The 26,182-nt window shown below is 42.4% G+C and overlaps 2 protein-coding genes across 6 annotated transcripts in view; one reads left to right on the forward strand and one right to left on the reverse strand.

Annotated features, from left to right (window-relative positions):
* Positions 1-26,182, reverse strand: part of idua (alpha-L-iduronidase) — a 175,221-nt gene that overhangs the window by 18,837 nt on the left and 130,202 nt on the right. Inside the window, exons 9-11 of one of the 2 annotated variants that reach the window (XM_063046514.1) lie at positions 9,424-9,639; positions 797-918; positions 466-591 (exon numbers count right to left, since the gene is read on the reverse strand). In XM_063046514.1, the coding sequence (XP_062902584.1) occupies positions 466-591; positions 797-918; positions 9,424-9,639 (464 nt within the window). The remainder of the gene's footprint in view (positions 1-465; positions 592-796; positions 919-9,423; positions 9,640-26,182) is intronic. The other variant, XM_063046515.1, reaches the window with a different exon arrangement.
* slc26a1 (solute carrier family 26 member 1) overlaps positions 18,854-26,182 on the forward strand; it is a 125,493-nt gene continuing 118,164 nt past the window's right edge. Inside the window, exon 1 of one of the 4 annotated variants that reach the window (XM_063046504.1) lies at positions 18,854-18,997. The gene's annotated coding sequence lies outside the window, so the exon portion shown is untranslated. Of the gene's footprint in view, positions 19,003-26,182 lie in introns of all 4 variants that reach the window. The other 3 variants (XM_063046505.1, XM_063046507.1, XM_063046509.1) reach the window with 3 other exon arrangements.

The raw sequence follows: 26,182 nt of genomic DNA on the forward strand, positions 1-26,182 counted from the left end.
GTATGAGGAGGTGCGACCTGGCCTCAGCAAGGTAGAGGACAGTGCACCACACTACAACAACACATCCTTTGTTCTTCTTCAATACCATTTCTCAAGCTACAATTCTCCACCATCAACAAGACAAAGGCAGCAGGTGCAAAATTTCTTCCTAGTCACAAATATTCCTCAACTGAAAAAACGTTGTTATTTCTTCACTGCAGCTGGGTCAATAGAACTTTCTATCAATGAACACTGTGGGCATAACTTCATCACACAAACTGGAAGTTCAGTAAGATGACTCATTAAATCAAGATTAATTAGGGGCAGGCAAAATATAACAGTCAGGCCTAGAATAAAGAAAATATATTAAATAGAACATGTCCTTCTTGTGCAGAGTGAAAAATTGAGTTTGTATGATCTCCCAATAATACAGAACGGTTTTTCCTCACTTAAGAACAAGGTCATTTTAAAAAGTCAAATTATAACCTGATTTGGAGGCCTTTCGGGCTTTGCACAGATGTGCAGAAGATACACGGAGGGAAGAGGAAGCTGTAGCCTTAAAATGAGTGTTTCTTCGGGAGAAAATGGCATTGGTCCCTTAACAACTGGATCCTGGTGAAGATAGAGTAAAATTACTCCAAAACACAAAAAAAAACACATAACACTTCCTATATATACTCCTGCCCGTAAAAGTAACTTTTGTATATATTCTGCACATATACACACTAAATGCAGAGTAAAGATAAAAGATAATCTTATGTTGATTCTATTGAACTAATTACAATACTTATCACTGAAAAAAAAGCCGAAGTAAAACCTCCATTTCTCTCATAATATGAAACTGATCCACCGTTGGAAAATCCGGGCTTCCAAAATTCTTCCACTGTACGTAAGGGTTGGTGTTCTTGTTATCCAGGTGGTAAATGACATACATGAGCTCTACAGAAAGATTAAACAGACCAGAAGTAAATCCATGTTAGAACATAATTGCAATTTAAAGATTCTGTAACACCATTTATTATACTAAATTCAAAAGGAGTAAGGGATGTAAAGAATGATCAAAACCTTTCTAAATTAGTTGTATCTGGTGATCTAGTACAAATAGGTTTCACTTTAAATTACAAATCCTCAGATGCTGCAGTATCTCCAGAGATTTAGAGAAAAATGAGACCATTGCTTAACAATCCGAAAACAAGTTTGTGACGATCAGCTCTCTGCTTTGGTAATCAGGGCCATAGGGAGGCCCTGGAGAATGTTAAGCACATCGCATATCACTACCATCCAGTAGCCCTGACTTCTAACATTATGAAATGCTTCGAGATGCTAGTCATGGCAGACATTAATTCCAGTCTCCCAAACAACCTCACAGCACTGCAATTTGCCTACCACTGAAACAAGTCTATGAAGGGCGCCATCTCCCTGGTCCTACAGTCATCCTCAGAGAATCTGGACAGTAAAGATTATTGATTATTGACTACATCTCCCCTTCAATACCATAATTGGGGACTCTATAGTTAGGGGGTCAGTTAGGTGATTCTGTGGACGCAGGAAAGAAACGCGGATGGTAGTTTGCCTCCCAGTTGCCAGGGTCCGGGATGTTTCTGATCGCGTCCACATATCTTGAAGTGGGAAGGAGAACAGCCAGAGGTCGCGGTACATATTGGTACCAACGACATAGGTAGGAAAAGGGAGGAGGTCCTGAAAACAGACTGCAGGGAGATAGGAAAGAAGCTGAGAAGCAGGACCTCAAAGGTAGAAATCTCAGGATTATTGCCTGTGCCACGTGACAGTGAGTATAGGAATAGAATGAGATGGAGGATAAATGCATGGCTGAGGGATTGGAGCAGGGGGCAGGGATTCAGATTTCTGGATCATTGGGACCTCTTCTGGGGCAGGCGTGACCTGTACAAAAAGGATGGGTTGCACTTGAATCTGAGGGGGACCAATATCCTGGCAGGGAGATTTGCTGAGGTTATTGGGGAGAGTTTAAACTTGAATTGCTGGGGGATGGGAGCCGAAATGAAGTGACGGAGGAAAGGGAGGTTGCTTCACAAATAGTAAAAGCTTGGAGACAGTGTGAAAGGGAGGATAGGCAGGTGACAGAGAAGGGACGCACTCAGACCGATGGTTAGAGATGTGTCTATTTTAATGCGAGGAGTATTATGAATAAAGTGGATGAGCTTAGAGCGTGGATCAGCACTTGGAGCTATGATGTTGTGGCCATTACAGAGACTTGGATGGTTCAAGGGCAGGAATAGCTACTTCAAGTGCCAGGCTTTAGATGTTTCACAAAGGATAGGGAGGGAGGCAAAAGAGGCGGGGGCATGGCAGTGTTGATCAGAGATAGTGTCATGGCTGCAGGAAAGGAAGAAGTCATGGAGGGGTTGCCTACGGAGTCTCTGAGGGTGGAAGCTAGGAATAGGAAGGAGTCAATAACTCTGCTGGGTGTTTTTTATCGACCACCCAATAGTAACAGGGACATCGAGGAGCAGATAGGGAGTCATATTCTGGAAAGGAGTAATAATAACAGGGTTGTTGTGGTGGGAGATTTTAATTTCCCAAATATTGATTGGCATCTTCCTAGAGTGAAGAGTTGAGATGGGGTAGAGTTTGTTAGGTGTGTTCAGGAAGGCTTCTTGACACAGGTCCAGTTCATCCGGAGGCAGCGGGACACTCCTCTTCTGTTTGAGTCTTGAGCAGATTATGATAAATTCGTCAGGAAGAGAAGCGCCACGGTTATTGATATTCCCAGCCTTTTCTTTGTGCCCAGTGATCTCATTTAGACCCTGCCATAGTCTACTGGCATCCCTCTGGTTAGCCTGGGCTTCCGACTTGGCTCGATATTGCCTCTTGGTGCCCTTAATGGCTTTCTGGAGTTCACGGAAAGAAACCTGTGTCAATTTACATCGGTGGTGCGCAAGTGGAGCAGGTCAAAAGCTCTAAGTTCCTTGGGGTCCATATCACAAATGACCTGACTTGGTCCAACCAAGCAGAGTCCACTGCCAAGAAGGCCCACCAGCGCCTTTACTGCCTGAGAAAACTAAAGAAATTTGGCCTGTCCCCTAAAACCCTCACGAATTTTTATAGATGCACCGTAGAAAGCATTCTTCTAGGGTGCATCACAACCTGGTATGGAAGTTGTCCTGTCCAAGACCGGAAGAAGCTGCAGAAGATCGTGAACACGGCGAAGCACATCACACAGACCAATCTTCCGTCCTTGGACTCACTTGACACTGCACGCTGTCGGAGCAGTGCTGCAAGGATAATCAAGGACACGACCCACCCAGCCAACACACTTTTCATCCCTCTTCCCTCCGGGAGAAGGCTCAGGAGCCAGAAAACTCGTACGGCCAGATTTGGGAACAGCTTCTTTCCAATTGTGATAAGACTGATGAACGGATCCTGACCCGGATCTGGGACGTACCCTCCAAATATCTGGACCTGCATCTCGGTTTTTTTGCACTAACTTACTTTCCATTTTTCTATTTTCTATTTATGATTTATAATTTAAATTTTTAATATATACTATCGATTTGTAATCCAGGGAGCGGGAAGCACAGAATCAAATATTGCTGTGAAGATTGTGCGTTCTAGTATCAATTGTTTGGTGACAATAAAAAGTATAAAGTATATATAGATAAGCCTACAAGAGGAGAGGCTGTACTTGATCTGGTACTGGGAAATGTAGTAAGAGGAAATATGAGGCAATCAGGCAGGAACTTGGAAGCATAAATTGGAAACAGATGTTCTCAGGGAAAGGTACAGAAGAAATGTGGCAAATGTTCAGGGCATATTTGCATGGGGTTCTGAGTAGGTATGTTCCAATGAGACATGGAAAGGATGATAGGGTACAAGATCTGTGGTGTACAAAGGCTGTTGTAAATCTAGTCAAGAAGAAAACAAGAGCTTATGAAAGGTTCAAAAAACAAGGTAATAATAGGAATCTAGAAGATTATAAGGCCAGCAGGAAGGAGCTTATGAATGAAATTAGGAGAGCCAGAAGGGGCCATGAGAAGGCCTTGGCAGGCAGGATTAAGGAAATCCCTAAGGCACTCTACAAGTATGTGAAGAGCAAGAGGATAAGACGTGAGAGAATAGGACCAATCAAGTGTGACAGTGGAAAAGTGTGTATGGAACGGAGGAAATAGCAGAGGTACTTAATGAATACTTTGCTTCAGTATTCACTATGGAAAAGGACCTTGGCGATTGTAGGGATGACTTGCAGTGGACTGAAAAACTTGAGCATGTCGATATTAAGGAAGAGGATGTTCTGGAACTTTTGGAAAGCCTCAAGTTGGATAAGTCACTTGGACTGGACGGGATGTACCCCAAACTACTATGGGAAGCGAGGGAGGAGATTGCTGAGCCTCTGGCAATGATCTCTGCATCATCAATGAGGACGGGAGAGGTTCCGGAGGATTGGAGAGCTGCGGATGTTGTTCTCTTATTCAAGAAAGGGAGTAGGGATAGCCCAGGAAATTATAGGCCAATGAGTCTTACTTCAGTGGTTGGTAAGCTGACGGAGAAGATCCTGAGAGGGAGGATTTATGAACATTTGGAGAGGCATACTATGATTAGGAATAGTCAGCATGGCTTTGTCAAAGGCAGGTCGTGCCTTACGAGCCTGATTGAATTTTTTGAGGATGCAACTAAACATAATTGATGAAGGTAGAGCCGTAGATGTAGCGTATTTGGATTTCAGCAAGGCATTTGATAAGGTACCCCATGCAAGGCTTATTGAGAAAGTAAGCAGGCATGGGATCCAAGGGGACATTGCATTGTGAATCCAGAACTGGCTTGCCCATAGATGGCACAGAGTGGTTGTAGACGGGTCATATTCTGCATGGAGACTGGTGACCTGTGGTGTGCCTCAGGGATCTGTTCTGGGACCCCTTCTCTTTGTGATTTTTATAAATGACCGGGATGAGGAAGTGGAGGGATGGGTTAGTAAATTTGCTGATGACACAAAGATTGGGGGTGTTGTGGATAGTGTGGAGGGCTGTCAGAGGTTACAACGGGACATTGATAGGATGCAAAACTGGGCTGATAAGTGGCAGATGGAGTTTAAACTAGATAAGTGTGAGGTGGTTTATCTTGGTAGGTCAAATATGATGGCAGAATATAGCATTAATGGTAAGGCTCTTGGCAGTGTGAAGGATCAGAGAGATCTTGGGGTCAGAGTCCATAGGACACGCAAAGCTGCTACACAGATTGACACTGTGGTTAAGAAGGTATACAGTGCATTGGCCTTCATCAATTGTGGAATTGAGTTTAAGAGCCAAGAGGTAATGTTGCAGCTATATAGGACCCTGGTCAGACCCCACTTGGAGTACTGTGCTCAATTCTGGTCGCCTCTCTACAGGAAGGACGTGGAAACCATAGAAAGAGTGCAGAGGAGACTTACAAGGATGTTGCCTGGATTGGAGAGCACGCCTTATGAGAATAGGTTGAGTGAACTCAGCCTTTTCTCCTTGGAGCAATGGAGGATGAGAGGTGACCTGATAGAGGTGTTCAAGTTAATGAGAGGCATTGGTCGTGTGGATAGTCAGAGGCTTTTCCCCAGGCTGAAATGGCTATCACGAGAGGGCATAGTTTTAAGGTGCTTGGAAGTAGGTGCAGAGGAGATGTCAGGGGTAAGTTTTTTACGCAGAGAGTGGTGAGTGCGTGGAATGGGCTGCCGACAATGGTGGTGGAGGCGGATACGACAGGGTCTTTTAAGAGACTCCTGGATGGCTACATGGAGCTTAGAAAAATAGAGAGCTATGGGTAAAGCCTATGTAGTCTAAGGTACGGACATGTTCGGCACAGCTTTGTGGGCCGAAGGCCCTGTATTGAGCTGTAGGTTTTCTATGTTTCTATAATTCCAAACAAACTCATTACTGAACTCCAGACCTTGGGAGTCAATGCTTTCCTCTGCAACTGGATCCTTGACTTCTTGACCAGTAGACCGCAATCATTAAGGTCAGGCAGCAACATCTCACCACTGTTCTCCTCAGCACTGGAGCCCCACAAAACTGCATTCTCAACCCCCGACTCTACTCCCTGGACACTCATGACTATCCTGTCAGATTCTGTTCTAACTCCATCTATAGTTTTGCAAATGATAGTATCATGCTGGGCCTATTTCAAATAACGATGAGTCTGCGTACAGGAAGGAGATAGAGAAGTTAGTAACATGGTGTCACAACAATAACCTTTCCCTCAATGTCAACAAAACAAAAGAGCTGGTCATTGACTTTTGGAAACAGAGGAGGGGCTGTGCCCAGGCTCCTATCTACATCAACAATGTTGAGGTTGAGAGCTTCAAGTTCCCAGGAATGGACATCACTAATCGTCTGTCCTGGTCCAACCACTTTGATGTGACAGCAAAGGAAGCTCACTAGTATCTCCACTTCCTCAGGAGGCTAAAGAAATCTGGCATATCCCTTGCAATCCTTATTAATTTTTATTAATGCATCATAGAGAGCATGCTTGGTATGGCAACTGCTCAGCACACGGTTGTAAGAAACTGCAAAGAGTTGTGGACACAGCTCAGCAAGTGACAGAAACAAACCCTGCCTCTATGCACTCTGTCTATACCTCTTGCTTCTTCAGTAAAGCAGCCAGCATAACCAAATACCCCACCCACACTGGGTATTCTCTCTCCTCCCTTTGGGCAGAAGATATACTGTAAAAGCCTGACATAAAAGCTGGTACCGTCAGGTTCAAGGGTGGCTTTTACTGCACTGCAATAAGACTATTACATGGTTCACTAGTGCAGTGAGATGGACTCTTGACCTCACTATCTACCTTGTATAATTTTGCACTTAATTGTTTAACTGCATGGCACTTTCTCTGTAGCTGTTGCACTTTATTCTACATTGTTATTGTTTTACCTTCTTTCTTCCTCAATGCACTGTGTAATGATTGGACGTGTACTGATTTGACCTGTATGAATTGTATGCAAGACAAGCTTTTTACTATCTTTGGTAGACTTGACAATAAACCAGTACCGATATCTTGGAAGCTATTTTTTTCCAAAGGCCGACACTGCCAATTAATCCAACATTGTTTTTAATGCATATGCAGAACTTATGATTACTTAAGGAAACATCTTGGCAACTGTGACTCTCAAGACCGAGCTCATTGTTTATCAGACAGTTGTGATTCCCTTCTTTACTATAAGAGGTTGAGACAAGGTCTACATATAGGGGACTATTTTCAGTTTTGACAGGCTGTTGGTTGAGGAACATCAGATGGATCAGTGAGCCTTCAGCTATTCATATTATACTTTAAAGACAAATAATAGGCAAGGTATAATGTGTCTAATTTTGTTGATAATATCAAGCTGGAGGCAAGTTGTGAAATGAGCAGATAAAGAATCTTTAAAAGGTTACAAACAAGTTCACTACATGGAAAATAAAGTAGCAGAATATAATGTTGGAATAATGCGAATAAGAAATTTTATAGTAACATAATACCTTCTAAATGATGTAAAAATGGTAAATATTGGTAGAGGCAGTTGCTTCATGAGATACAGAAAATAAACATGCAGGTAAAACAGAGAACTGGGAAGCCAAATGGATTATTTGATCAAAAAAGACAGCAAGTCTTGCTGAGGGCTTTGCTGGGGCTTCATATGTGTGCGGTTTTTCTCTCTGTTCCTACCTAAGAATCAATGACTAAATTTATCTTTTGAAGAGAGACTGGGGACATGCGCATTGTAGTTCAGAACAATGGGAAGAGTTTTCATTGAAGTAGAGAAGTACCTCAGAAGAATTGACAGAGTAGGCGCTGAGAAGTAGTTTCTTCCAGCTGGGAAACTGGGACCAAGGTTCAGTTGATCTGGACTGAGATTTTTTTTCATATATAGTACATGATTGCATTTTTTTTGGAATTCCCTACTGATGCTTTCAGTAGCAACATGAAGAAAAGTGCTGGAGGAACTCAGCAAGACAGGCAGCATCTCTGGAAGGGAATAAACAGTTGATATTTTGGGCTGTGGCCCTTCATCAGGACTGACAGCCTCAGCAACTTTTTATTCTCCACCATAGATGCTTCTTGACCTGGTGAATTCCTCTGGCATTTTGTGTGTTGTTACATGCTCAAGGAGATCTGCTTTTTTGTGAGAACGCTGTAATGGTCTTTTGGAGGTCACCTGATGAGATTTTCCCGCCGTTGTGAGGTCACGTGATGACATGTGCCCCTGTGACTACATAAGGGTCGACTCAAGTGATGCAGTGGATTTTGAGTTTGAGGATTTCCAGGTAGAACGTGTTGTGCCTCCATTTCTGTTGCGTGTTTGTTTTTGTGACGCAGTTTCATTTTTAAATCGGAAGGTGCGTTCTCTTACAAGATTTGTATTATTGAACTGGAAATTTGTGGCTGGAAGTACCAATTTACTCAATTCCGACAGTTTTGAAGGGAGAGCGAAGAATTCATCGAAGTGAAGGATCGAGAGAAGTTGGCATCGTTTGGCAGTTCAATAAAGGATCGACCTTATTGAGTCTTCGTTGAAGAGAAGCTGCATTGAGATAACTCTTGCAATAGCGCAATGAGTTCATGCACAAAGGCTCTCTCTCTAAAAGGAATTTAAGGTCAGTTAATTTAAACTGTTTATTTTCGGCATCGGGAATCCTGTGGACAGAACCAGCAGTAAAGGTGCGTCGGTGAAGAAATCGTTCTCCAGAGAAGTCTCTCCCGATTGAATGTGTAAAACTGTTGGACTTTCGAAGTTATCGCTTTAAGAACTGTTTCCATATTTAACTCTTTAAGAGCCAGAGCCGAGTGGAGTTGATGAACGGCTGCATACCTGTTTAACCTCCGGTCAAAGTTTTCCTTTGTTTTTTCTCCTTATCGCTTATACGTGTTTAATAAATGTTTGGTTGTTTTTAAAATACCTGTCTCGGTTAATATTCATTGTTGCCGGTTACATAACAGTGTATTGCTCTGGATTTCCAGCATCTGCAGAATCTCATGTTTATGATGCTTCCTGTAGATGCTCAATTGCTGGAATTCCAAAGGCTGAGATTTGGGAATTTCCCTATCACCTCCATGATCAGATTATATTCTCTTCTGCTGCCTTTGGGATACCCTCCATGGACTCTTGTATGTTCCACTGATCTACCATCCAAGTGCTGTCTGAAGATCAGCTTTTTCTTCTTCACAAAATCTATGACAGCTATATTTTGGATAATTTCCCACTCTGATCTTTTTCAGCAGATTCCAGCAATCTTCTCTCTGAATCATTTCCTCGCGTCTATTGCTTTGCCTCTGTGATCATCTTCCCGTCCCAATGTTCTTGCCCTTTGCAATCATCTCCCCATCACTTTCCTGTGAATAGCTCTATTTGAACATGAGTGCAAGGTCTGCTCTAAAACGCACAACATTTTGTTATGTTTTCACGCGTTGCTGAATTTCTAGTTCGATAACCATTGCATGGCAATAAAGATAAACTGCTTTTACCTCTTTGGGTGGGAAAATTGGTCAGGTTGACAGTCACGAAGGTAACATCTGAAGATGTTCGAATGTCATCACTATTGTAAATTAATACTGCAGCCTGCCAACTGTCAGACGAATGATTATTTGGTGGTTCATGAATACTTGCTAGTGCTCCTAAAGTGCTATTCCAATTCGAGGCATCACCATTGGGCATCATGTCTATTTTCAATTGCTTCTCACCTAATGTTGGAAAAAAAATGTTGTTAACAAAACTAGGAATAATGATATTGTATTTCAAGAAGGCAACAACTTTTCTGCCTTTTTACAACAAGTATTTTAATACAAATGTAATGAAAATGCCCACAGACTATTTTGACAAAGGACTGTTGAAGTGTTGAAATAAGAGAACAAATCCAGTTGTTAGCTCTCTTTCCTCTCAATCATGAACTCGACTCTGTTTTCAGTTCATAAATCCAGATTGATGTTCCATGTAGAAATGAGAGAAAGCTGTTGAGAGTGGCAGTAACAGTATTTACACCTTAATGCAAATGTAAAAGAACTCTAATGCATCCATTGTCATCATTACATTAGATAAAGAATATGTTAGCATTATTTTCCACCCCTAAGGTGTAGAATAGGCAGCTGGAAAACAGCATACTAGAGGAAAATAAAACCCAAAGATACCAGGAACACTCAGCAGGTCAGGCAGCATCTGTAGAAATAGAAACGGCTAACATTTCATGCCTGGGATCATTCACCAGAACCAGGAAAGAGAGGGAAAAAGCAAGTTATTGGTAGAAAATACTATTACAGATGTTAGTAATCTGCAGTTCTAATTAAAGGTCATTTGTCTGACTTATACCATTGGTGCTGAAATGTGCCCTAAATATGGGATATAAGACTGGCTGTGCACTAGACAGTACTTCTGAAACTTGGCTCTGGTCATGTGTGAATGACATTGCCAATTTTATAATCCAAGGAGTCAGTCCCACAATCAAGTGGGTTTTTGGACATCATGATCAGACATCTACAATCTTCTTATGAATTTGTAACATGAAACTATCAGGAATTAGAGATCGTCCGTATCATATTTTTTTCGGTACCACTTTTTGTTTATACAAAAGCTTGAACATTTGTTTCCTTAATTAAATTTCAGTACTTTAGGGAGATGAACTGAAGTAATGAAAGACTTTTGGATAACAGAAAACACCTTTGTTCCTATGAATAGTTGCAAAAACCCAAACTAGCACCGAATGAATCCTAACCTAATGTATTTGCTTCCATCAAGGTGGAGTATGCTGTTAAAATCATGCCCACTCTCCTTTGATCGCTATGTCATAGAAACAGGAAAATAAGCTGGCAGTTCCTCCAGCATTGCATGTGTGTTGCTTGGATTTCCAGAATCTGCAGATTTTCTCTTGTTTTGGCAATTTATCCCTTTGAGTCGTCTACCATTCAGTGAGATCAAAGGTTACCTGAGTCTTGAAACCACAAAACTTTCTCCACGTGCTTCATATCTTCAGCTAAAGAAAAATGATTAGTTTTATATTTAAAATTTGTAATTGTTTTTCATAAAGTAGTCTATGTAGGTCCAAAGTGGATGCCCTTAACTTATTAACTTACACAACAAAATAAACAATACAACAGTACCAAAGCCATTCGGCCCATCCAGTCTGCTCCACCATTCCATCATAGTTGATATATTATCCCTCTCAACCCTATTCTCCTGCCTTCTCCCCATAGTCTTTGATCCTTCAACCTCCACTTGAAATATACTCAATGATTTGGCCCTCACAACTATCTATGGCAATGAATTCCACTGATTCACTACCCCTGGCTGAAGAAATTCCTCATCTCTGTTCTAAATGGATGTTTCTCTGTTCTGAGACTGTGCCCTCTGTCCTAGACTCCCCCACTATAAGAAACATCTTCCTCATATCCACTTATGCAAACCTTTCAATAGTTGATAGGATTCAGTGAGATCCTCATTTTCCTAAACTCCAGTGAGTACAGGTCAAAAGTCATCAAACGTTGCTCATTGGTTAACCCTTCCATTTCTGGAATAATTCTTGTGAACCCTCTCTGGACTCTCTCCAATGCCAACACATCTTTTCTTGGATAAGGGGCCCACAACTGCTCACAACGTTCCAAGTGTGGTCTGATCAATGCCTTATAAAGCCTCAGCATTACACCCTTGCTCTTATATTCTAGTCCTCTCGAAATGAACGCTAACATTGCATTTTCTTCTTTACCACCAACTCAACCTGCAAGTTAACCTTCAGGGAATCCTGCACATGGAGTCCCAAGTCCCTTTGCACCTCTGATTTTTAAATTTTCTCCTGGTTTAGAAAATAGTCTACACTTTTATTTCTTCTACCAAAGTACATGACCATACACTTCCTTATACTATATTCCTTCTGCCACTTCTTTGCCCACTCTCCTAATCTGTCTAAGTCCTTCTGCAGACACCCTGCTATCTCAAAACTATCTGCTCCTCCACCTATCATTGTATTATCCACGAACCTGGCCATAAAGTCATTAATTCCATCATCCAAATTATTAACATATAATGCAAAAAGAAGTGGTCCCAATGCTGACCCCTACAGAACTCCACTAGTCATTGGCAGCCACCCAGAAAAGACCCTCTTTATTCCCACTCCTTGCAACTTGCTAGTCAGCCAATCTTTTATCCAATGCTAATGTCTTTCCTGTAATACCATGGGCTCTTACCTTGTTAAGCAGCCTCATGGCAGGCACCTTGTTAAAGGCGCTCTGAAAATCCAAATAAATAGCATCCACTGACTCTCCTCTGTCTACCTTTCCTAAAAGAATTCTAACAGATTTGTGAGGTAAGATTTTCCCTTAAGGAAACCACGCTGACTTTGGCCTATTTTATCATGTGTCTCCAGTACCCCAAATCCTCATCCCTAACAATGGACTCCAACATCTTCCCAAACACTAAAGTCAGACTAATTGGCCTATAATTTCCTTTCTTCTGCCTCCCTCCCTTCTTAAAGAGTGGAGTGACATTTGTAATTTTCCAGTTCTCTGGAACCTTTTCAGAATCTAATGAGTTTTGAGGGATAATAACTAACACCTCCACAATCTCTTCAGCTATAGTAGCTCTTTCAGAACCCTGGGGTGTAGTCCATCTGGTTCAGGTGATTTATCTACCTTCACAATTTTCAGCTTTTCAAGCACCATCTCCTTAGTAATGCAACAACACTCATGTCTGCTCCCTGACACTCTTGAATTTCTGGCACACTGCTAGTGTCTTCCACAGTGAAGACCGATGCAAAATACTTATTAGGATCATCTGTCATTTTTTTTGTCCCCCCATTTCTCCCTCTCCAGCATCATTTGCCAGCGGTTCAATATCCACTATGCCTCTCTTATTTTTAATATATTTATAAAAATTTTTGGTATCCTCTTTTATATTATTGGATAGCTTCCCTTCACATTTCATTTTTTTCTCTCCTTATGGATTTTTTAGATGTCTTGATAGCTTTTAAAAACTTCCCAATCTCTAACCTCCCACTATTTTTTGTGATATTGTATGCCCTATCCTTTGCTTTTGTGCTGTCTTCTTGATTTCCCTTGTCAGCCACGGTTGCCTCATTCTCCCTTTAGAATACTTTGTCATCTTTGTGATTCATCTATCATGTGCCTTCCGAATTGTCTCCAGAAACTTCAGCCATTTTGCTGTCATTCCTGCTAGTGTCTCCTTCCAATCAACTTTGGCCAGATCCTCTGTTATGCCTTTATCATGTAGGCTAAGGAAGCACTAGGATTTTTCAGGTCAGTTCGTGGAGATGGAGAGCATACTCTTGAACTCCTGCTGACCCTCTGATGAAATTATGCCCATAAAGGTATTGGGCAGGAATATTTAGCATTTACACCCACAGATGATGAAGGGACAGCAGCATACCTCCAAGTTAGCATGGTATATGACTTGGAAGGAATTCTGTAGGTGGTGGAGCTCCCATCTCTCTGCTGAGCTGGTTCCACTGAGCTTGTGGGTTTAGGCAGTGCTGTCAGTATAAACCAGGCAAGTGCATTTTGCAGATACCTCAAACTGCAGCCATTGGGTGCTGCTGTTGGAGGAAATGAATGTTTAAAGTGGGAAATAGTGGACTGCTTTGTTCTGGCTGATGTCAGCCTGAGGTTGGAGCTGTACGTATCTAGGCCAGTAGAGTGTATTCTACCCGCTCCTAACTTGAGCCTTGTTGATAAGGCTATTGGGAGTCGGCAGATGAACCACTCAGGATACCCTGCCTCTGACCTGTTCTTTTATCCGCAGTGCTTATGTGGCTGGTCCAGTGAATTTCTCATCTATGCTGACCCTCACAATGTTAATAAGGGAGGACAGTGATAGTTATGTCATTTAATATCAAGTCAGAGACAGTCATTGCTTAGCACTTGGATGATACTTATCATGAAAGTTGTCTAGATTCAGATCTTGTGTGTAGGTAGGTAACACCTCATTTGCTGAGGAACTGTGAATGGGGTTAGACATTGTGCTGTCATCAGCACCTACACACAATGCTGAATTTAGGATGGAAGGGAAGTTGACTGAAGCAGCAGCTGAAGATAATTGGCCAAGAATATCTTCTGCATTGAAGTCCTAGGCTTGGGATACTTGATCTCTGAAAGCCACAATCACCTTCCTATGTGTGAGTTTAGTCTTCAACTATCGCCATAGTTTCTTCCTGTCCATTGATCTAAATTTCAACTGGGCTCCGTTCTATCATGCTCAGTAAAATGCTGCTTTAATGTCGAGGGCAGTCGTTTTCACTCAAGTGGAACTCAAACCTTCAGTCTGTGTCAGGACCAAAGCTGTGATGAAGTCTGGAGCTAAGTGGTCCTGACAAAAACCATATCAACCATCACTGAGCAAGTCATTTTTGAGAATGTTACTTCTTAGGATTGTTAATGACAATATCCATCACTTTGCTGATGTTTGATAGTGGACTGATTGGGTGATAATTAGCTGGATTGGTTTATCCTGCAATAGGAAAGACTCTCAAACTCCATACTCAAGAACACAAGACTTCTTCCATTTTTTTTCAGCACACAGAATGGCAGAATGCAGGCCCTGCTATTTACCTGCACCGTGGACTTCCCAAAAGTGCAACAATTCACTAACCATACAACTAGTTGCCAATACTCCTACATGCCTCCTACAAGTTCTGTTCTTCACACTATCCTGCCCTTCTGTTCTAACTAACTCTCCATAAGATGGTTGAGCATTGTTTGCATTGAAGTATGACTTCAAAGATGTCACAAATTGTGCTAAATGCCGGCAGCTGCAAATATTTGCAACACATCTAGAGTCAGTTTCATCATGATGTGGAAAACCTGATAACACTGCCTTGTGAACTTTGAACTGGAAATCTTTATATTCGTGTAACATTCGTAATCAGACTTCAAGTGATTCTTTCGCAGTGTATGCTGACATTGATGGAGGAAAGACAGACTCCCATGTAGAGATGACAAACAGAGTTTATACAAAGGAATTCCAAGAGAACATGGGTAGCTTGACCGAGCGACACTGCAAAATGAAACATTCTGAAAACTAGGACCCTGCTATAAGCGCTAAGGAACATTCGCTTAAATAGTACAGGCAGCCCAGAATCCCCGAGTCTATCAAAATAAACCTAACAAAGTTAAACACCAATTAACCAATTAACCTTGGACTCCGACACTCTCTGCACAGGCCTGGCCAGCTTGTTACAGTATCCACCCTCTCTACGGCTGGCACCTGACAGTCCAGGGCGACCTAGAGAACTCAGGATCCAAGGACGAGGGCGAGACAGACCTGGTAAATTCAAGACAGACCTGGTAAACTTGAGATAGCCCTGAGGAACTCAAGATAGACCTGGGGAACTCGAAATAGAGCTGAAGAATTCAAGACAGGTCTGAGGATCTCAAGACGGAGAACATAGAATAAATCTGGGAAACATTGAATAAACATTGGGAACATACAATAAACCTCAGAAAAAGCCCCTACAATGTAGACTAGAGAACGTTGGAATGTGGACTTGAGAAAGTCGGAATGTAGACTAGAGACACTTGGAATGTTGACCTGAGACACTTGAGATGTGGACTTAAGAATAGATGGCATCCTCACCTCAAGCTGACTGACGTCAAACCACCACTGTTCAAACCCTGCTGGATCCATCACATTGCGGGGTCTTTTTGTCAAGGTGTATGCTGACAATGGCAGAAACCAAGTGCAGAAGAAAGACAGAGTCCCACGTAGAGACAGCAAACAGAGTGTATGCATAGGAATGCCAACAGAACATTGGTGGCTTCGCCAAGCCATACCATAAGATGAAACAGTCTCAAAACTAGGACCCCACAATAAGCGCTAAGGAATGTCCGCTTAAATAGTACAAATGACCTTGAATCCCCAAGCCTATCAAAACAAACTTAACAAGGTTAAACAATTAAATACTCTAGTTAACAATTAACCATTTAAGGTGATCTAGAAATCTTGGACACCACGCTGTCCAGCTCCATGCACAGGCATGGAGGACTTTTTACAGACTCATTATATGGTTTTAACATCATCAAAAGGTAGTAATGCTTCCTGACAACAAACACTAGTTTAACAAGTTAATAATGGTTCAATAGTTTCCCTTTCTCACATTTCTTAAATAGTAGGGTGATATTCAAAATGTTTGAGTCATAGCAATAATAATACTGGGCTTCAGAATAGCTCCTATAGATCTATACCTACTGGGATCAGAGTTCCAGGAGAGCCTGCACTCACAGGAATCTTTGATAGCAAAAACAAAGGGCATCAGAAGAAAAGCTAGCTCAAAAACATTTCCTTTTTGTAACACTACCTACTTGAGAAATACAACCTTCATCCTTCTCCCCAACGTGCAAAAAAAGACATCCTAACTTCAATACAAATCCTGCAATATATCAAAACAGATGCTAACAACGTCCCTTTATAAACAAATTGGTAATCATCATGTACGTGATCTAGTTCTAATACAATTTTTTTTCATAGTAAAAACAATCAGTCCTCTTTCCTGCCAATGGATGTCTACATATCTTCGGTAATCACCCATTCTGCCACCTAAAAAAAGGAAACCATATAGCACATGAATGAACATGTGTGGGGCCAGGATGTTGGGTCTTTGCTCATTGAGACTGGGATCAATGTTGCGGATGTGCCAGACAATGATAAGAATAGGGGTTGGTGGTTAAATTGTTAGGTTGAGTAGAGATTATGGCCTGCTTTGGATAGGAGGGAAACCAGCACAGGTCGAAATACATGCAGGATGGCAGTGCTAGTTAAAGAAGGTTGGTGAATGTACAATAGGAGTGCAACAGGAAGAGATGAATGGACTCTGAAACATCAGGGGTACAAAAAGAAAGAAAACTGAATGTTGGAAGAATGGGGTAAGTGGCAGGAATGGTTAATTATATTAAACTATTGAATTCAACGTTAAATCCTGAAGATTAAAGTCAGAATAGAAGGGGGATGTAGAAATTCCATGTCACCCTTACAAACGGAATGGTGTTGCACAAAGGGCTTGCCCAATTTGCATTTGCTTTCCCCAATGCTGAGAAGACCCCTTTACGAACACAGAATGCAGTAAACTCAACTGAAGATGTGCAAGTGAATTGCAGCTTTCCCTATACGACAGGAAAAGAGCACACAAGGACAGATGCTGCTGTTAACTCTTAGTTTCCAGTTGGACTTTTACAGTGGAAGCTCATGTAACACCCTGGGAAAGGTTTCTCTGCTAATATAATGGTCTTTCTGTAGAAGCACTGCTAATCTAATAGTTTTTCTACAGCAGTAGTGTTTGGATTATGGCTAGAGATAAAGGGGGCTTTGGAATGTGCGTCTTCCGATGAAAGGAGTGTTTTTTTTCTTGTTGTGTGCCTGAGACGGAGGTGATGTGGGTCTTTTGTTCGGCGGAAGATGGGGAGAGAAGATGACAGAAAGGAGTGGACTTGGAGTGGGGCCAGGAGTCGACACAGCCTGGGGAAAATTGATGGAGGACCAACGGAAGGGAAGCCATGAGCTCCAACTTGTGCACATTAGACTGTTTCATTAAAATGGGCCCTTTTCTTTTTGTTTACCTTACTAACACTTTAGTCAAATTAAGAATTATAAAGCTAAATCGTTTAATTGCATATGGTGTACTGTCTGATATTTTGTGGTACCGATTTGTAACAGGGTAACACATCACGCAGCACCCACCCAAACAGGTTTTTCACCTCAATCTCATACGTTTTGTGGGGCCAGAGATTGTCTTCCCCAGACATACACAGTTGACAGAACCTGGGAGCTACACTCAGATTGTCAGTGCAGAACAAGAGACCTGACTGCTTTATATCAGGCCAGTAACATGTCCTCTACCAGGTTATTGGGATTACTGGGGAACATCTCAAGGAATTGGCAGTAGGGTCATGAACCCACCTTTCTTTCTCTGGATTACAGCATTTGTCCTCCCAGTCCTGGCACTCTGTCAGTAGCCTCTGTCAGCCAGCACAGACTGCTGCCATTCATGGCAAAAGACTCGATTTCTAGATCCAGAATGGTGTAGTGTTCTTCCTCACTATCTGTAGCTTTGTCAAAATCATCATCCTTCCACCAGCGAATTGCTTCTCTGGAATACGTAGTATGGGCACTAAGGAAAAGCTGAAGGTCACCATGACTTTGACTTGAACAAATCCAGCATTTGGCAGAAATCTGTGATTATCTTCTTCGTAATACAAACACCTGAAGTAACGCTCCTCAATTAAATTCATTCAAATCCATTGAGGTGCACAAACTAGGTCTCCTATTGAGAGGTCTTCCTCATTCTCTTCTGGCAGATGTCTCTGACTTGTGGACCCTTTCCTCATCCTCCCTTTGAAATATTATGCTCTCTATGTGTTTGAAGGTGACACTAAAGAATTCCATGCTGATCAGCAGCCAAGATTTATAGCTCGTTGCCGGCAATGTAACAAAAAACCTTAACAAACTGATTATCCTATTAAATGGTGCAAGTGTGAGGCTGGTGAGGTAGGAGTGCCTTTCCATGCCACGAGGCAATTTTCCCATGTGCGAGTAATACCATGAGTTGGCTGCATGGTGAAGCTACTCAGCTAGTGGGGGGTGGGGTGGGAGAGAGCTGGTATCAAATCAGCATTGTATGAAGACTGAGGAAAACAACCACGTGCTCAGCATACTTGCAGTTTGTGGTAAAATACAAGCATTACCAAATTGCCAGACTTTGCAAGTTGTGCTAAAAATGTGCTCAGTGTTTGTGCTGGAACTTGGGAGATATTTCACCTCCCAGAGTGTTATCAAAACCAGCATTGTGAAACACATAAGTGCTGAGGTGGGTTTTGTCACAGACAGTAAGTTCTTGGCTTGAAGAACCTGCACGCCACAACTGAACATTGCTCCTTGGCAGCCTGATCCTACATTCGTCCACTTCTCAGGGGAAGTGCTGGTGGGCCTTTCCTGCTCTCCTGCCACAGCAATGTTTAGCAAATAAAGTTCAGTCACAGTTACTTCACTGTTTCAGGATCCGCAGCTCAGTGGCCAGTGGAGCAAATCATACAAATGCAGGAGGAACAGAAGGTCAGGTAACATCTATGGAGGGAAATGAACAGTCAATGTTTCATGCCGAGACTCTGTGTCAGGGCTGGAAAGAAAACGGGCTGAATCAGAATAAAAGTGTTTGGGGAAGGGCAGTGGGATGCCTTATCTTACTGTTGCTTAGAAATTCTGAAAGATAATCACGGAACAATAATGATTGTGTGCTCCTTTCTAACTTTGTTCGACTGTAGAACTACAATCATGTCAGGTCCATTGAGCTGATTAACCATGGCTGATGTCAACTATATCAGCAAGCTGGAGGAAGCTTTCTTTATGTTGCTGCAAAGGAGTGTTGTAATGTGAGAGTCACAATGGTTTTCTGTTGCCTCCATAGCACCAGAGTGCAGTTAGGTATGAAATTCTTCAAAGATTCTGCTTTTTGTATGAATACTATGTAGTTGCAGTGCCCATCATTCAGACCCTTAGTGGGCTTCCAGAGAAAGGAGTGGCTAAAATGTGAGCTACTTCCTCTCTGCAGTGCTTCAAACTTTACTGAGATAAAGAATTCTGAGCCGGAAGAATCCTTCATTTTTATTATTCGCAGGATATAGTTTCACAGCCCACCCTAATGCCTTGAGATTGTTATGTTCACCCACTTTCTTGAGATGTAATAACTTATCTTGTGATGGTAAGGTCACATTCTCATACTGTTACTCCTTAAACTAGAACAGCTGGTGGCAGTCATCAGATAGATGTGAGAGAGAGACAGCAGGTGGTGGAACCTGGAGCATAAAACAAACAGAGGGTCTTTACATTTTTCATTTTAGCTTTCCAGTGTCCTTCCTGCATTGGTGAATTGCATGTACTGCAATTATTTTGGTGGTGTACAACAGGAATATGCTCAGTGCCTGTTTGCCTCAACTCTTGTTGTAGGGTGCTTACACTAAAGATGGTGGATCTTGTAAAGACATTGATGCTTATGTGGCAATTTTCAGAGTTTATACTGGGGATATCGCAGAGAAAGTGTTGATGCTGGCAATCCAAGCTTATTAGCTGTTTTCTGTAGATTCTCCGAGTCTCACAACCGTAGAGGAGATGATAATCACTTTTTAGACTAACAGTTTGGTATGTACTTATTTTAATATAGAAACAGAAAATACAGTAAAAAGTCAGCAGGTAACTACATCTGTTGAAAGCAAAACTGTCAACATTTCAGGTCAAGGAAGATTCTGATGCAGGGTCTTCAACCTGAAACAGGAACTCAGTTTCCCTTCCAACAAATGGAGCCCAGCCACTTAAGTATTCCCAGAATCTTTTGCTCCTGTTTTAAATTGCCATATTTGCATTTTTTAAAATATTTTGTGAATATTGAATACTTGGTGTGCCAAAGGCAAGACTAGCTGCACAGATTCGGTGCTGAATCCATACAGCTATGGTTATCCTCAGGCAGAGAGGGCTGCCAAACAAGGTAAAATTCAACTTCCTCATTGTCACTAACTTCTTTGCTGGTCCAACCAATTATTGGCTGGGTACAGGCTGACAGAGACCTGATGTTGGATGGCAATGTCCTACAGCAGATGGTCTTGTATCAGAATTTTTTTATAGCTACTAGAAAAATGGAGAAGAGAATGTGTTCCAGTACCCAGCCCTGTTTTACATCAGCTTGGATGGCAAAGGGTTCAGAGATACAGAATGAAGCCAACCACAGGATTGTGCAGTTAGCATGCTGGTTAATTTGCACACTGCACGGACCTAAAAACGGAGTTTGTTTTAAGGACTGCTTTGCTCACTGGATGGCGGGAAGGGAGGGGGCAAAAGTGAAGCTGTTGCACCTCCTGTGCCTGCCAGGGACGTGTACTGAAAAGGGCAGTGGTTGGTGGAGATGAAAGCATGAACAAGGGGTTGCAGAGAGAAAGGTTCCTTTGGAATGCTGAAACAGCAGGAAGGGAAGATATGTCTCATAGTCCAATAGCATTGGAGATGGTCCATTGAATGAGATGTTGGTGAGGTAGAAGGTGAACAGGAGAGAGCCCCCCACTCTTGTTTAGGCTGGGGAAAAGGAACACATTATAAAGACAGTGCTGTGCAAATTCTTGTCAACGGAACAGATATGGAGAATAGAATGATCCTTATTGGAAGCATCATGTGAGGGAATGTAGTTGAGAGAGCTGTATGAGTCTGTGGGCTAGTAGGCAAATAATCTTACCCTGCAATGCTTCATGAAGATTTACAGGAAGATGTTGTTTCCTGCAGGCATTGCTACCCGCCGCACTTCCATCAGTGCTTATATTTATACTGTCTAAGCTGTCACATCAGAGTAAGATTAAAATTTTGGTATTGGAAATTCAACCCCAGTTGCTTGTGTTAAATATGGATTTTTATAGCCACTACAAATTCATTTCCTTTCTAAAATTCACTTCCACTGAAGTTGATGTACTGATAATATTTAACTTCACTTTTAGTGCTGTTGGTCGAGGACAAACTCTTGCTGACCTCTACCTTACTGAGGCCCAGTCCCAACTCTCAGACACCTTCTCTTACTTACCTCCTGAACAGGACCTCACTAAGAAACATCAAGCCATTATCTCTCACACCATCACCAACCTCATTGACTCTAGGGATCTCCCATCCACTGCCACCAACCTCATAGTTCCCACACTCCGCACCTCTCGTTTCTACCTCTTACCCAAAATCCACAAACCTGCTTGTCCAGGTAGACCCATTGTTTCAGCTTGTTTCTGCCCCACTGAACTCATATTTGCATACCTCAACTCTGTTTTATCCCCCCTGGTTCAGTCCCTTCCCACCTACATCCATGACACCTCACACGCTCTAGATCTTTTCAAGGATTTCAAGATCCCTGTCCCACATCATCTTATTTTTACTATGGATATCCAGTCCCTTTACACCTCCATCCCCACCAGGAAGGCCTCAAAGTTCTCCATTTCTTTCTGGACATCAGACCCAACCAGTTCCCCTCCACCACCACTCTCCTCTACCTAGTGGAATTTCCCCTCACTCTAAATAATTTCTCCTTTAGGTCCTCCCACTTGTTTCAAACAAAAGGGGTAGTCATGAGCACTTGCATGGGTCCCAGCTATGCCTATCTGCTTGTCGGTTACGCCGAACAGTTTATGTTCCGAGCCTAGAACTGGTGACCGTCCCGCACTTTTCCTACGCTACATTGTTGACTGCATTGGAGCTGCTTCCTGCACCCACGCTGAGCTCATCAACTTCTTCAACTTTGTCTCCAGCTTCCAATTACCCTCAAAATTTACCTGCTCCATTTCTGACACTTCCCTTCCCTTTCTCGATCTTAATGTCTCTATCTCTGGAGACAGTTTATCCACAGATGTCTATTATAAACCAATGAACTCTCACAGCTACCTGGACTATACCTCATCCCACCCTGCTACTTGTAAAAACACCATCCCCTTCTCTCAATTTCTCCGTCTCCGCCACATCTGCTCTCAGGATGAGACTTTTCATTCTAGAATGAAGATGTCCTCCTTTTTCAAAGAAAGGGGCTTCCCTTCCTCCACCATCAACGCTGTCCTCAACCGTATCTCTTCCACTTCATGCACATCTGCTCTTACCCCATCCTCCTGCCACGCTATCAGGGATAGGGTTCCTCTTGTCCTCACCTACAAACCCACCAACCTCCGCGTCCAGCACGTAATTCTCTGAAACTTCCGCCACCTCCAACTGTATCCCTCCACCCAGCACTCTTTCCCTCCACCCCTCACAGTTTCTGCTTTCTGCAGGGATCACTCCCTTTGCGACTCCCTTGTCCATTCGTCCCTCCACACTGATCTCCCTCCTGGCACTTATCTTTGCAAGCGGAACAAGTGCTACACCTGCCCCGACACCTCATCCCTCACTACCATTCAGGGCCCCAAACAGTCCTACCAGGTGAGGTGATACCTGTGAGTCTGTTGGGGTCATTTACTGTGTTTGGTGCTCTGTTCTGGCCTCTTGTACATCAGTGAGACCCAACATAGATTGGGAGACTGCATTGCCAAACAAGCGAGATCTCCCAGTGGCCACCCATTTTAATTCCACTTCCCATTCCCATTCCCATTCCAATATGTCCATCCATGGCCTCCTCCACTGTCCAGATAAGGCTACACTTAGGTTGGAGGAACAACACCTTATATTCCATTTGGCTAGCCTCCAACCTCATGGCATGAACACCAATTTGTCAAACTTCCAGTAATGCCCCACCCACACCCGCCTTTCACCATTTCCCATCCTCCTGTCCCTCTCCTTGCCCAACCATCACCTCCCTCTGGTGCTCCTCCCCCCCCTTTTTTTCTTTCCTCCATGGCCTTCTGTCTCTTTCACCAATCAACTTCCCAGCTCTTTACTTCATCCCTCCCCCTCCAAGTTTCACCTATCGCCTGGTGTTTCTTTCTCCCCTTCCCCCACCTCTCAAATCTATTCCTCAGCTTTTTTTCTCCAGTCCTGCCGAAGGGCTTCGGCCTGAAACGTCGACTGTTCTTTTATCCATAGATGTTGCTTGGCCTGCCGAGTTCCTCCAGCATTTTGAGTGGGTTGCACAAACTCCTGCTTCTCATTTTTCAAAGGCTTTTAAGGGTTTCTGCGACTCTCTTTGTGCTGGCTTGATTGCCATTGCTCCCCGGGCATTTCATACTTCTCTCCAACGGAGAGATTGTCTTTTAATGCCAGCATACATATACTTCCAACAAAACTTTGGTGCAGCATTAGGTATCACCTACTTACATTTGCTGTGACAATATACTGGGCAACAAAGATTTTGCTTTCTGAATACTTTTACCATGAAATTTCCCTACCACACACCTTTTTTTGAAATTGCCTATACTTGCTATTTCAATTCATAATTCAAGTCAGAATAATTGATGCCAAGCTTAAGAAAGGCATTTTTATTGGTTTACAAATCAAACAGGTCATCAATGACAGGCAAACAACAGGAATTCTGCAGATGCTGGAAATTCAAGCAACATACATCAAAGTTGCTGGTGAACGCAGCAGGCCAGGCAGCATCTGTAGGAAGAGGTGCAGTCGACGTTTCAGGCCGAGGCCCTTCGTCAGGACTAACTGAAGGAAGAGTGAGTAAGGGATTTGAAAGTTGGAGGGGGGATCAATGACAGGCAATTTGCACAACTTCTAGTGAGACCGGAGAAAATCGCATGGAAGGCATTCAAGGACGTTTCAGTCATTTTTTTTTGGCAACTGCAGAGCACCAAACTAGGTGCAGCTGGTTAACAACGTGCTTCAAGCATTCAACACCATCAAGTGCAACATGTCACTAAAGATTCATTTCTTGCATTCCCATTTAGACTTCTTTCCTGCAAATCTGTTGCAGTCAGTGATGAGCATGGTGAAAGGTTTCACCAGGACATTGCAGTCATAGAGAAATGATATCAGGGCAACTAGAACCCGTCAATACTGACTGATTATTATTGTTGGACACTTAAACGAGATGCCTCAGACACTGAGTACAAACAAAAATCATCAACAAAATATTTTCATCTTAGTTAACTATCGCTAAGCTTCAGCACCGTTATGCAATTAAATGTATTGTAGTCAATAAAAGTTAATTTCTTGTTTCTCCGAGTTCTTACATGATACAAGTAGTCTGAAATTATATTTGTGTTCAGCTTCAAATGGTCTATCATAAACTAAAAAAAACTAAGGAAGCAACACTTTTGAAAAAAATTGTTGTCCAGTCTAATTTGAAACTTATACCTCCCAACAATCAAATATGCAGGATCTTTTTCAAACAGTTCCATAAAACGTTAATTATTTTTTAACTGGATAAACATCCCATCCTCTAAACAAATGAGCACTCAGAGAATGGTGGATTGAATGTTTAGAACTCATGTTTAATGAAATGTGTGCTTATATCTGTCAATACAAGATACCCGTGACTTGTCAACCACAGAACTGTGCTCTTGCCATTTTCTGCCAATGACAATTTCAGACATTTTAGTAGAAACACAATACTAAGTAGAAATTAACTTGATTGGAAGAGTGTAAAATGCATGGCTCACCCAGAGTACCCAATAACTTAGGTTTAAACTCTCTTCTATCAAAACATTAAAATCTTAAAAAAGTCTACTTTCTACTTCCTCTTGATGTGCTTTACAGAATGTTGCACAATAACTTTGCAGAAAGTTCTTTTGGGATCATTATAAATAAGGGTTGAGCTGACTGAGCAGAATTCCCTTCCTCAAGCAGTAAGCATGGAATTTTTCAATTAATGTAATTAAACTGAATAAAATTGGAAGAGATGGCCATTTTCATTAATTGCACAACTGCATGTTGTGCATAAAGTGCGTGCATAAAAGTTTTTTATAATTACCCCAAAGATGTGATACATTGTAAAATCTGTTAATATAGGTTATGTGGCATTGCTGGACATGATGGTTATTGGTGAATTGAAAGTTGGCCCAGGAGCCCTTCAGTGTTGTCCTGATGCAGGCTCAAGCACTCCCACAGTGTTGCCTTGAGCATTTTCTTGATACCTACCTGATTTTGGACTTCCAGTTCCCCTGGCTTTATTCCTTTGTCAGTTTGGCTGCTCTTGCTGAGATGTCAATTACTGTGGTTTGCTGGTCTGTATAGTGCCAGAACAAGATTTTACTGTAACTACAGAAACAAAGACTTACTATAGGGTTAGATTCAATATCTGGCACATGATGTGGGAGTGACGGGCTGAGCCTGTTAGCTTGTTGTAACTGCTGTCAAATCTGAGACACATTCAGACCTGCCAAAAAGTCTCAAGGTGTTAACTGAATAGCTACAGTTTATTTTTATAAATACGCATCTATTTGGGTGGCGGGGTGGAGTTATATCTCTACCAAAAGAGGCGTAAGGCGCTCCTTCCCTCCGGTAGTCTGCAGGTCATCCTTTGGCAAGGTGTAGCAGCTGCTTAGCCCCCCAATCAGGATCACGTGAAGCCATGGGAGCAGGTGGTGGATGGTCATATCACAAGTCCTTGCTATGCGACCACTGACGCCAGGCAGACAATCTCTGACTTGTATTGATAATGGCTGGGGTCACCCGTGTTGTAAAGACACTGTCCAAAAGTAGGCAATGGCAAACTACCTCCGTAGAAAAATTTGGCAAGAACTATCATTGGAAAGACCATGATTGCCCAGGTCATACGACATGGCACAAAATTAACGAATGAATGAGCATCCACTTGCACTTTTAAAGCAACCTCCCACCTGAAACTGCTCA

This window comes from Mobula hypostoma, chromosome 4 (assembly GCF_963921235.1).
Source record: "Mobula hypostoma chromosome 4, sMobHyp1.1, whole genome shotgun sequence".
NCBI classification, from domain to species: domain Eukaryota; kingdom Metazoa; phylum Chordata; class Chondrichthyes; order Myliobatiformes; family Myliobatidae; genus Mobula; species Mobula hypostoma.